Source organism: Aquarana catesbeiana, linkage group LG02 (genome assembly GCF_042186555.1).
Source record: "Aquarana catesbeiana isolate 2022-GZ linkage group LG02, ASM4218655v1, whole genome shotgun sequence".
NCBI lineage: Eukaryota > Metazoa > Chordata > Amphibia > Anura > Ranidae > Aquarana > Aquarana catesbeiana.
In genome coordinates, this window is record NC_133325.1 from 786,286,973 (window position 1) to 786,300,463 (window position 13,491).

At 43.8% G+C, this 13,491-nt stretch overlaps 1 protein-coding gene across 1 annotated transcript in view; it reads left to right on the forward strand.

The window, feature by feature from the left end:
• The window catches only part of CCDC191 (coiled-coil domain containing 191), a 74,062-nt gene that overhangs the window by 36,077 nt on the left and 24,494 nt on the right, over positions 1–13,491 (forward strand). Inside the window, exons 8-11 of the mRNA XM_073617401.1 lie at positions 1,866–2,056; positions 4,551–4,788; positions 6,370–6,830; positions 9,836–9,948. Of these exons, the coding sequence (XP_073473502.1) occupies positions 1,866–2,056; positions 4,551–4,788; positions 6,370–6,830; positions 9,836–9,948 (1,003 nt within the window). The remainder of the gene's footprint in view (positions 1–1,865; positions 2,057–4,550; positions 4,789–6,369; positions 6,831–9,835; positions 9,949–13,491) is intronic.

Consider the following 13,491-nt stretch of genomic DNA (forward strand, 5'->3'; position numbering starts at 1 on the left):
CCAGTGCTGGAAGCAGCAAGGAGAGGAGGAGAGAGCCGGGAGGAGGTGCAGGCTGTGCTCTCTCTCCTCCTCATAGGCTCGCCCCAGCACTGCTCCAAACACATACCGGGTGGGATAATTGTCTCCTGTCTAATCTGGCCCTGCATGTCACAGCAGGTACACCACATTCTTTATTCTCTTTTTTTTTAGAACTTCATACAAGGTACTGAGCTGTGGGCATCATTGTTTTAGGAAGGGGTTCCCAGAGACCCTATAATTGTTTAGAGGGTTCCTCTATGACAGGTTGAGGAAGGATGGGCTAGAGAAGTGTTCTCCAAACTGCGGCCCGTGGGCCAGATGCAGCTCTATGCTTGCTTTTATTTGGCACTTGGGACACTATTCCTCCCATTTATACATGTCACTATTCCCTCCATAGCTAATTCCTCCCAGTGACACCAATGATGGGGCACTATTCACCCTACTTATACCAATAATGGGGCACTATTCCCCCTACTTATACCAATAATGGGGCACTATTCCCCCTACTTATACCAATGATGGGGCACTATTGCTCCCACTGATACCAATGATGGGGCACTATTCTTCCTACTGATAGCAATGATGGGGCACTATTCCTCCCACTGACTCCAATAATGGGACACTATTCCTCCCACTGATTCCAATGATGAGGCACTATTCCTCCAACTGATTCCAATGATGAGGCACTATTCCACCCACTGACACCAATGATGGGGCACTATTCCTCCAACTGATTCCAATGATGAGGCACTATTCCACCCACTGACACCAATGATGGGGCACTATTCCTCCCACTGACACCAATGATGGGGCACTATTCCTCCCACTGACACCAATGATGGGGCACTATTCCACCCACTGACACCAATGATGGGGCACTATTCCTCCCACTGACACCAATGATGGGGCACTATTCCTCCCACTGATACCAGTGATGAGGCACTATTCCACCCACTGACACCAATGATGGGGCACTATTCCTCCCACTGACACCAATGATGGGGCACTATTTCTCCCACTGACACCATTGATGAGGCACTTTTCCTCCCACTGACAACAATGATGGGGCACTATTCCTCCCACTGATACCAATGATGGGGCACTATTCCTCCCACTGATACCAATGATGGGGCACTATTCCTCCCACTGACACCAGTGATGGGGCACTATTCCTCCCACTGATACCAATGATGGGGCACTATTTCTCCCACTGACACCAATGATGGGGCACTATTCCTCCCACTGATACCAATGATGGAGCACTATTCCCCCCCACTGACACCAATGATGGGGCACTATTCCTCCCACTGACACCAATGATGGGGCACTATTCCTCCCACTGATTCCAATGATGAGACACTATTCCTCTCACTGACACCAATGATGAGGCACTATTCCTCCCACTGACTTCAATAATGGGACACTATTCCTCCTGCTGATATTAATGATGGAGCAGCGCTTCTCCCACTCACAGCAACAGTGAGGCACTCTCCCTCCCACTTACTAAAACAATGAGGAGGTATTCTTCTGACTGACACCAATGATGGGGCACTATTTTTCCCACTGACACTAACAATGGGGCACTATTCCCTCCATTGATATCAATGATGAAGCACTATTTCTCCCCCTACTGACCACGGGTGCTATGTATTTTTGTTTTCCTCCCACTGACCCTGGGGCATTTTCTTCTTCCTCTGGACACAGCCTGGCCCTCCCGAATTCCTAAGACAGTAAACTGGGCCCTTTTGTTTAGAAAGCTCTGAGACCCCTGGACTAAGATGTCAGCATTAGGGTACTGATCCAATCAGGCTCCCCGATCTCATACCGCTCCTCCTCTTTTTCTCCAGTGCCTACAGAAGTATTTCTCTGCCTGGTATAAGCTGGTCCTGGAGCGGCGGGTGAAGATGGGCAAAGCCCGGGCACTGGCAGACTGGAAGCTTCAGCTGAGGACATTCCGTGCATGGAAGCAACAGGTGTGGTCACAGAAGCTGGAACAAGAGGCCCAAAAAATGGAGAGCGAGCTCCGGGATCAAAACAGGTAGGTGACTAATGCCCTGTACACACGGTCGGACTTTGTTCGGACATTCCGACAACAAAATCCTAGGATTTTTTCCGACGGATGTTGTCTCAAACTTGTCTTGCATACACACGGTCACACAAAGTTGTCGGAAAATCCGATCGTTCTGAACGTGGTGACGTAAAACACGTACGTCGGGACTATAAACGGGGCAGTGGCCAATAGCTTTCATCTCTTTATTTATTCTGAGCATGCGTGGCACTTTGTCCGTCGGATTTGTGTACACACGATCGGAATTTCCGACAACGGATTTTGTTGTCGGAAAATTTTATCTCCTGCTCTCAAACTTTGTGTGTCGGAAAATCCGATGGAAAATGTCCGATGGAGCCCACACACGGCCGGAATTTCCGACAACATGTTCCGATCGGACATTTTCCATCGGAAAATCCAACCGTGTGTACGGGGCATAATTCTTCGGGGAGGAACAAGTGTGATTTAAAGGGAACATGGCGGGCGTTTCCGATCAGGTCCACCTGTCAGTGTGTCATGCAGACCTGATGGTCCACACATGTCTATAGACAGGTGGGTGGAAACAGACTTAGAGAGGAACTGCAGTCTGCTCACATAATTTGTAATGAAAACATTTTTGCCATTCTGAAGCTTCCCTCCAACCACTTTGCATATTATTTTATATACACTGTGATTTTGCACTTGCAAAATATGCTGCAGAAATCTCCCTCCACTGAGTCTGGCTGCAGCCATTTTAACAATGGGCAACTGAAGCTGCTGCCTGTTAGACATGTGCACTGACAAAAAATATTGTTAGTTTTTTTTTGCTTTTTTATTCAAAATTCGGAAATTTGAAAATGATAAAATTCGGATTTCCGGAAATTCGGATTTCTGAATTTTCGAATTCCGGATTTCACAATTTCGAATTTCTGAATTTTCGAATTTCTGAATTTTCGAATTTCTGAATTTTCGAATTCTGAATTTTCGAATTCCGAAAAATTTGAAAATCTGAAAAAAAAAAGAAAATCGGTAAAGTTCGAAATATTAATGGTGTTAGTGCATTAAATATACTCCAAGGATTAGCGGTTATACTTACTTCAGGACTTCATATGATGTCAACCCAGTCTCACAGCACTTGGGTGGTCATAGGGGGTATGCGGCACGGCGTTCGTGCGCCCGTTGTGTCACTGGGACGCGGTGCAGGGATCTCGGCTCCTTTACCCATGTGATCAGCTGTGTGTGAGGAGAGGAGAGCTGATCAGCCGCATTTCCTCACAGGGGAGACTGTACAGATAATCAGTGCCCATCAGTGCCGCCGATCTGTGCCCATCAGTGATACAAGTCAGTGCTGCCTTTCAGTTCCACCTATTAGTGCTCATCAGTGCCCATCAGTGCTGCATATCAGTGCCCATCAGTGAAGCCAATCTGTGCCCATCAGTGATGCAAGTCAGTGCTGCCTTTCAGTGCTCATCAGTGCCTATCAGTGCTGCATATTAGTGCCACTTATCAGTGCCACCTATACTTACCATCAGTGCAGCCTTAGGCCTCAAGCACACTGGACGTTAAAATAACTTAATGAAAACGCCAGTAGCTTTGCAGTGAGGTTTTTTTTTACTTTTTTCAGCTTTTTTCAACATTTTTGCAATATCGTTTTTTAGCGTTTTATTAGCGTTTTTTTTTTTTTTTTTTTCAATGGATCAAAAACGTTGGTGAGCGCTCATCGACGTTTATCAGCATTAGAGCGTTTTTACAGCTGAAAAACGTCTCTCAGGACCCACTAGTTTTGCGTTTTTTTTTTTTTTACAGCTTAAAAACACCTATGCCATTTGCAGCTCAAAAACTCCTAGGTGGGCATGAAGCCATAGACTAACATAGACAGGCGTTTTTAAGCTGCAAAAAACGCTCAAAAAAGGCGGCTGTAAAAACGTCCGTGTGCATGAGGCCTTACAGTGCCCATCAGTGCTGCATATTCGTGCCACCTCATCAGTGCACCTCAGTGAAGGAGAAAAATTACTCATTTACAAAATCTTCTGACAAAAACTAAGAAAAAACATTTTTATTTTTGTTTTGTTTTTTCAATATTTCCAGTCTTTTTTTTTTTTTTTTTTTTTTTAGCGAAAAATAAATAAAACACATTTTTTAAATAAAAAAATAGTCCCAGTGGTTATTAAATACCACTAAAAGAAAGCTCTATTTGTGTGAAAAAAATTATTTAAAAAATGTCATATTGGTACAGTGTAGCATGACTGTGCAATTGTCATTCAAAGTGTAACAGCGCTGAAAGCTGAAAAATTGGCCTGGGCAGGAAGGGGGTAAAAAGTCCCAGGTATTGAAGCGGTTAAAGCAGTTTTACTGCTTCTTCAGAATATGTGAATACTTTAGCATGCATAGTCTGGGCCACAGGTTCCCTTTAAATCCCATTTTGTTCCTAAAGACCCGCGAATACGTCTGACCTCCAGTCTTTTTTTTTTTTTCATGTTTTTCATCTCCCTTGTCTTCCTTCCAGGAAACAGAAGGTGGCAGTAGAGAGCTACCACAGACGCCTCCTGCGTCACTGCCTGATAGAGTGGCAGCTCTGGTGCCGAGCAGAGAAGGAGAGGAGAGAGCTGGAGGCTCAAAAAGAGGAGACCAAGAGGAAGATGGCGGCTCTGCTGGAAGCGGCCTCCTCCGTGGGGGGCCACAAACAAAACAATGAGAGCGGTGCTGAGGTGGCCATCGGGAGCCCAGAAACTGCTGAACAAAAGGTGATCTTCCCTTCTGTACCGCACATTCATGTATATGGATTGAAGTTGAACTTGCGCTCTTAATTGTCAGTTAAAGATGAGGATTCCCCAAGTACTAAACTTCCATATAAGCTTTTCCATGTTAATAAAATTTCAAGTCATTTTAAACTTTTTTGATACGTGCTTTCAATTAACCACTTGCCGACTGCTGCGCAGATATACATCGGCACAATGGCAGCGGTGGGCAAATGGACGTACCTGTATGTCCCCTTTAATTAATGGTCGTACAGCGCGACTGTGCCTGGGGGACCCGCTGACTCGATGTCTGCCGGTCTCTCGGCGATCGTGTCACGGAGCGGCAGAACGGGGAGATGCCTATGTAAACAATAGCTCTTAAAGGGCCATTTCTTTTTAAAGTTTTTTTAAATGACATTTTTATTTTTTATTGCATTTTAGTGTAAATATGAGATGTGAGGACTTTTTGACCCCAGATCTCATATTTAAGAGGACCTGTCATGCTTTTTTTCTATTACAAGGGATGTTTACATTTCTTGTAATAGGAATAAAAGTGACACGATTTTTTTTTTTTTTTTTAAAGAACAGTGTAAAAATAAAAGGTAAAATAAATAAGAAACGCGCCCCGTCCCGCCGAGCTCCTGTGCAGAAGCGAACGCATACGTGAGTGGCGCCCGCATATGAAAACGGTGTTCAAACCACACATGTGAGGTATCGCCGCGATCGGTAGAGCGAGAACAATAATTCTCCCTAGACCTCCTCTGTAACTCAAAACATGCAACCTGTAGAATTTTTAAACGTCGCCTATTGAGATTTTTAAGGGTAAAAGTATGTCGCCATTCCAGGAGCGGGTGCAATTTTGGGTATCACTTTACTCGGCGTAACATTATCTTTCACAAAATAAAAACAATTGGGCTAACTTTACTGTTGTCTTTTTTTTTTTATTCAAAAAAGTGTATTTTTTTCCAAAAAAAAGTGCGCTTGTAAGACCGCTGCGCAAATACGGTGTGACAGAAAGTATTGCAACAACCGCCATTTTATTCTCTAGGGTGTTCGAAAAAAAATCTATAATGTTTGGGGGTTCTAAGTAATTTTCTAGCAAAAAAACCTTACTAACTTGTAAACAGCAAATCATAAAAAGAGGCTCGGTCCTTAAGTGGTTAAAGTAGCACAGTGCTAAATAGCAAAAAAAGCTCTGGTCATGAAGGGGGGGGTAAAACCTTCTGGAGCTGAAGTGGTTAAGAAAACATTTTTGTCCCATCACATGTGATATGATGCGTCATCTTCCATAAAGAATTAAAAGGCCATGGCCACATTCCATATGCTTAGTAATCATTTTTGTCCAATTTTTCTCTTCAAATCATTCCCAGCATTTTTCGTCTCGATGTGGAAGGAGGTCTGAAGCCCCCCGAAACGCGTCGGTTAGCATACTGGACTCATACTACGGTTGTGGCACACTCATCCCTTCTACATTTCTCAGACTGTCCTGGGGACCCTTTGAGGACACCTTAGTTGACAGAAAGCTGGCCCCAGATTTTGGTTCAGTGCTCTACTAACATATCTTCCTTTGCATATATTGGCTTTCAGGGGGAAGAAAACGGCAGTGCAATCAGCGGCTGTCAGACGCCGGTCCTCCACAAGGCCTCCCTGGTACCAAAGACCCCTAAGCATGCTTGGCAGGTGACCAGGCAGCACGCGGCTCTCACCTCCGACGAGCTGAACCAGCAGCGGCTACAGCCCAGCGCCGCCCCTCGGACACCAGTGCTCCAGAGGAAAGGTCCTCCCTACGGTGAGAACTTTGAGAACCGCCATCAGTTCCAGGAGCTGCTAATCTCGGAGCAGAGGCGGCAGCTCCAGGAACAGAAAGAGATGATACAGGATCTGATGGAGAACCAGAGACTGATGATCGCAAGAGGGGAAGCCAAGAACGCCAGCGCCGTGACTGCACAACTGTTGGGCAATGCCGCCAAACCAAGAGTGACCCGAAGAAAAGAAAGTGTCCCATTGACTGAAGAATCTTCTCCTGCCAAACAAGAGGCACCTCGCAGGTATTATTATTATACAGGATTTATATAACGCCAACAGTTTGCGCAGCGCTTTACAACATGAGGGCAGACAGTACAGTTACAATACAATTCAATACAAGAGGAATCAGAGGGCCCTGATCATTAGAGCTTACAATCTAAGAGGGAGGGTCAAGTGATACAAAAAGTAATAACTGTGGGGGATTAACTGATAGATTAATAATAAGGCCCTACATTGTATACAACTTTAAAACCTGACCCCAGAAGGTGTCTGAAATTTCTTTGGCGCTGTCCCCTGGAGTCATTTCATTTTGCAACTAGATGTCCTCAGTCTTTTCTGGGTTGAATGATACACATCATTCAACCTGAAAGATTGAGGGCCTACTGTGAGTGCAGGGAATCATGCACCACCACCACCACCACCACCACCACTACCACTACTCAGTAGTGTATTTAGGTTTTGTGCTGCCCTAGGCCTGACTAAACTCGTGCACCCCTTAATTTAAATATGACCCACCGCTTGATGTCAAGGCCACACCCCTTGCTGTTTAAGCCCCGCCCTGAAATTTTCGAGTGGGGACACTAGTTCGGGGGGGGGGGGGCAGTGGATTCCCTTAATTTGCATAGATTTCCTCTCACTTCCTGTTTGTCTATGGGGCAGGGAGTGAAGGGAAATCTCTGCAATGGGACAGGGATGGTAAAAAAAACTGACACTGTTATAACCCTCCCTTATTCTATCCAAAAAAAAAATTGATGCCTATAGTTCTACTTCAAACACAAATTTCTGATAATTTTATGGAGAGGACTAAGAAGATATAACCATGCCAATGGTGCAGCAGAAAACACATAGCACAGTGAGGAAGGCTGATGGTCCAGGATGATAGGAAAGTCAAAATTAGACCTAGTGTCCCCATTGGAAGATTTCCCCTCTATTACATTTCTGGGGACAACCCAAAATTTGGTATTTTCTTTTACTCCAACTTTCACTGATAATGGTAAACAGGACAAATGGAGAGGGTGAACCTCCTTAAAGGAGACAGAGCCAGCAATAAAAACTGACAGGGGTTCTAACCCATCTACACTCTATCCAAAGCTAAAGAAAAGTTTTGCCTGTAGTTATACTTTAATCATTTGGGATCAGTTCAGTTAAAAATTTTAAAAACACAAGTATACAGTAGATTATATATATCAGTTAACAATTATATATATATATATACACACAGTTATGCTCACAAGTTTATATACTACCCTGGCAGAATTTATGATTTCTTGGCCATTTTTCAGAGAATATTAATGATAACACACAAACTTTTCTTTTACTCATGGTTAGTGTTTGGCTGAAGCCATTTATTATCAATCATCTGTGTTTACTCTTTTTAAATCATAATGGCCACAGAAACTACCCAAATGACCCTGATCAAAAGTTTACATACCCCAGTTCTTAATACCGTGTATTGCCCCCTTTAACATCAATGACAGCTTGAAGTCTTTTGTGGTATTTGTGGATGAGGTTCTTTATCTTCTCAGATGGTAAAGCTGCCCATTCCTCTTGGCAAAAAGCCTCCAGTTCCTGGAAATTCTTGGGCTGTCTTGCAAGAACTGCACGTTTGAGATCTCCCCAGAGTGGCTCAATGATATTGAGGTCAGGAGACTGAGATGGCCACTCCAGAACCTTCACGTTATTCTGCTGTAGCCAATGACAGGTCAACTTAGCCTTGTGTTTTGGATCATTGTCATGTTGGAATGTCCAAGTACGTCCTATGCGCAGCTTCCTGGCTGATGAATGCAAATGTTCCTCCAGTATTTTTTGATAACATACTTCATTCATCTTGCCATCAATTTTGACCAAATTTCCTGTGCCTTTGTAGCTCACACATCCCCAAAACATCAGCGATCCACCTCCGTGTTTCGCAGTAGGAATGGTGTACCTTTCATCATAGGCCTTGTTGACTCCTCTCCAAATGTAGTGTTTATGGTTGTGGCCAAAAAGCTCAATTTTGGTCTCATCATTCCAAATGACTTTGTGCCAGAAGGTTTGAGGCTCGTCTCTGTGCTGTTTGGCGTATTATAAGTGGGATACTTTGTGGCATTTGCGTAGTAATGGTTTTCTTCTGGCGACTCGACCATGCATCCCATCTTTCTTCAAGTGCCTCCTTATTGTGCATCTTGAAACAGCCACACCACATGTTTTCAGAGAGTCCTGTATTTCATCTGAAGTTATTTGTGGGTTTTTCTTTGCATTCCAAACGATTTTCCTGGCAGTTGTGGCTGAAATTTGAGTTGGTCTACCTGACCGTGGTTTGGTTTCAACAAAACCCCCTCGTTTTCCACTTCTTGATTAGAGTTTGAACACTGCTGATTGGCATTCTCAATTCCTTGGATATCTTTTTATATCCCTTTCCTGTTTTATACAGTTCAACTACCTTTTCCCGCAGATCCTTTGACAATTCTTTTGCTTTCCCCATGACTCAGAATCCAGAAACATCAGTGCAGCACTGGATGAAAGATGCAAGGGTCTGTCCGGAGTCCAGAAACTCATTGATCTTTTATACACACACACTAAATACAAACCAACAGATCACAGGTGAGGATGGTTACCTTTTTCTAGCCATTCAAACCCCTTTGTGTCAACTTGTGTGCATGTTATCAGGTCAAAATCACCAGGGTATGTAAACTTTTGATCAGGGTCATTTGGGTAGTTTCTGTTGTCATTATGATTTAAAAAGAGTAAATACAGTTGATTGATAATAAATGGCTTCACCCAAACACTAACCATGAGTGAAAGAAATGTGTATATGTATGTATATGTATTTTTTATATCTATCTATCTATCTATCTATCTATCTATCTATCTATCTATCTATCTATCTATCTATCTATCTATCTATCGATAGATAGATAGATAGATAGATATACTGTATAAAGATCTTTGTTTTACAAATACATATGTATTACAGAGAACTCCCATGAATGGGCAAATTGACATTCTCTTTTAGCAAGGATTGAGGGTTTTATTGTGTCTTCCACAGATTTTCGTTTTCTTCTTCTCAATTTGAGGGCCCGAATGGGAGCCCAGGCCAGAGCACGATGTCTTCATCACGGAGAGCCAGCATCTGCTCCACCCCGCACCCTACAGTGAGAGGTAAGTGTTTTATAGAATGAGGTGGATGGGAAAATATTACAAAATCATTTGCTGTGAGGTGTGCCCTATGCAGGGGCGGCCCGTCCATTAAGGGAGCACGGGCGCCGCTCCCTCCCTCCTGCCCATCGCCGCCTCCCCTATCCATGCGTCTGGCCCCTTTCAGGACACCGGACCATGGATTCCAATGAGGGGCTGTTTTTTTAAGCACCAATTAGAGCCAGAGGCTCTAATAGGTTTCAATATAGGACGGGCTCGGGTCGCAGAGTGTGCGCTCCGAGCCCACCAAGGTGTGTTACAACAGCAAATCAATATTCACTGTTGTAACACTGATCCTCCTCCCGGCCAATCAGGAAAGGGGTTTTGACACCGGTCACCCGATTGGCTGAAAGGACAGACGAACCTATTGGACACATAGGAGGAGGAGGGGAGGATCTGGAAGCCGCCATGGAGGAGAGGACTCAGAGCCGCTGCACCACAGTGCCTGCCACCCGCCATGATAGGGTAATTGCCGGACTGACCGGCAAACAGCGGCGAGGTGGGTGGTTGTTTGCTGCCCCCCCAAAAAAAAAACACCAGCCGCCACTGGCCCTGTGATACCAGCGAGGCTTTGTAACCATGACAGGTCCTCATTGACTAGTGGCAATGAAAAAATAGACGGGGCTTTGGGTTTCACATATCTGAAGATTACACTACCACGGGTATGTGCTTGGGTGTAAATTTAATTATTTTTACCCTTTTTCGTTCACTAAACTTTATTTTTTATCACATAGGGAAACCAAAAGTCCCCTTTTATAATACTATTTTGTTGAGATGGGTTCTCTTTAAAGTGGATGTAAACCCAATGTCATCCTTTCTAAACTACTGCCATAGGGGTTATCTATAAGGATATACACGTCTCCTGCATGTATCTTTACCTGTCAAATGTCTCCCCTCTGTCATGAGACCTGAAAAACTGCAGATTCTGTGGGCGGGTCTGTTGTCTGGAGCTCGGTGGGTGGAGTCGTGATGTCAGTAGACTCCCCGCCCCCTCTACACTCCCCGCCCCCCTCTACACTCCCCTTGTCAATATGCATTTTCTCCTGTGTATTTCTTACACTGAACATCTGCTATGATCTCTAGCATCCAGTGAAAAGACAGGAAAGTAACCACATGACTCCAGCATGCCAAATCATGCTGAGGTGTGGAACAGCCAATCCTTGCAGAGCTTCTGAAGAAAGGAGTGGGGGAGGAATTTAAAAAATAATGCCTATGTCTTAGCCTCGGTTCACACAGGGACGACTTGTCAGGCGACCTAGTCGCCTGACAAGTCGCCTCCCGTTCTGTACAATGGAACCGTTCTAATCGGAGCGGCGCAAGTCGCTCCGACTTAGAAAAAGGTTCCTGTACGACTTTGGGGGCGACTTGCATAGACTTCTATACAGAAGTCATTTTGCAAGTCGCTGCGGAAGTCGTTTGCAGGTCGCCTCGCTGAGGCGACCTGCAAGTCGTGCCGCCCCTGTGTGAACCGGGTCTTAGGCTAGTGCACAAGATATGTAAATCACCTGTCACTCACAGCAAGGGGGAGGATTTGACAAAGTTTTTCTCTGTTTGCCAAGATTTATCTCACTGAACAATAAAAGAGGATTGCTCAGAGCTGGATTAACTCTTTGTGGCAAGACTGGGCTCAAATGATAGGAAATCTTATACTCTACAGTATGACATTAAAAAAATGGGTTTACATTAACTTTAATGAGTTATCAGGGGGTCTATTAGACCCCTGATATCTCTTCTGCCCCCCACTGAAGCTAATGCAGTGCAGATCGCGCTGCTGGGGGTGCGTGGAACAGATTGGGTGGATGTACACCCGCCCCGTTGCTTCCACCTGACAGTCGACTTGTCAGATTTACACAGAGTGTGTGTGTAAACCCCCTGTTGCTGTGAAATTTGATATACGTCAGTGACAGTGAAAGGGGTTAAAAAGAAAAAGCTACCCAAAAGCCTTTTTAACACTTTTTCTCACATAAAGAAACGGTCACATGACACAATGGGTCCTGAAGTCTCCTTTGCCTACAGCAGAGTAGAAGTGTCTTTTGAGCATCCACATCACTGCCTTCTCATTGACTGTCCAGTAGGCACCAGAAGAATGTGGTGTCACCAAGGGGGCAGAAATCGGTGTATGGCGTGCACAGATCGCACTCTGGATAACCAGACGTCAGTCCTGGAACCAGAGCCCGCTGGGAACACGGAGCACACTCAGAAGTCTATGAGGATGTACTGCCCTAGGTATGGGCATCAGAAGGAATAGGCTGGCCACAGGATATAAACACTGCGGAGGGACCACGGTGGCAAGAGCTAGTTAAGTGTAGGAGGGTAGTTCCACGCACCCCCCAGCAGCGCGATCTGCACTCCATTAGCTTCAGTGGAGGGCAGAAGAGATATCAGGGGTCTAATAGGCCCCTGATGACTTATTAAAGAGAACCCGTCTCAACAAAATAGTATTATTTTATTTATCAACTAACCTTAGTTGAGCTCATAGGGGTGGGAGAGAAAGGGCCACTTTTGTTTGATAGGTGCCAGAACACGACGACGACAAATAATATATAAAAATATATAGAAACAACTAAAAATCAACAAATTGTCGTCATAAATGACCATACAATACATGGAACAGATGCAGCTGATTCTAATCTCTTTTTTTTTTAATACAAACGTCTTTTATTTAGGGATAGAAAAAATACAATACAGTTCTGTTATATGAAAGACATATATCACAAGCTGGGAAGTGACAAAACTTGTTCATAGTAGGGAAAATAACAACAAAAACGTGGGACATAAAACAATATAGAACATCCAAACCAACAAAAAAACAACAACAATAAACACTCTGTATACTGGCTCTATGAAGATATTGTACTTCAGAAATCATATGGGTAGCTGAGTCTAATCTCTACATGTTTCACAAACTATGGCTTCTTCAGGAGAACTTTTATCAGGCACTGCATATATGATCACTATAAATTGAGAATAACACAATTTAGACAAAATACAAACAAAATTATATAATTAGACAATAACATTTTGTAATAATAATTTTGTTTTGTATTTTGTCTAAATTTTGTTATTCTCAATTTATAGTAATCTTATATGCAGTGCCTGATAAAAGTTCTCCTGAAGAAGCCATCCTTTGGTGAAACATGTAGAGATTAGAATCGGCTGCATTTGATCCATGTATTGTATGGTCATTTATGACGACAACTTGTTGATTTTTAGATGTTTCTAAATAAAATTTTGATATATTTTTATATATTATTTGTCGTCGTCGTGTTCTGGCACCTCCAAAAATCCCATATTCTTTTCTCTTGCTATGAATTTATCAATCAAGGGATGTGGTGCTGATGACTCTCAGAAATTCAGCAATTCTCTTTTTCAACTTTGATAGATTTTTTGCCCCATTAATCCAGACACCATGCTAGACAAGCACACTCAGGCCCTTGGCCTCCTTGTAAATCACACAGGCAGATAAGAAATACAGAGTATTACAGGAACCACCCTAACCTGTGATTG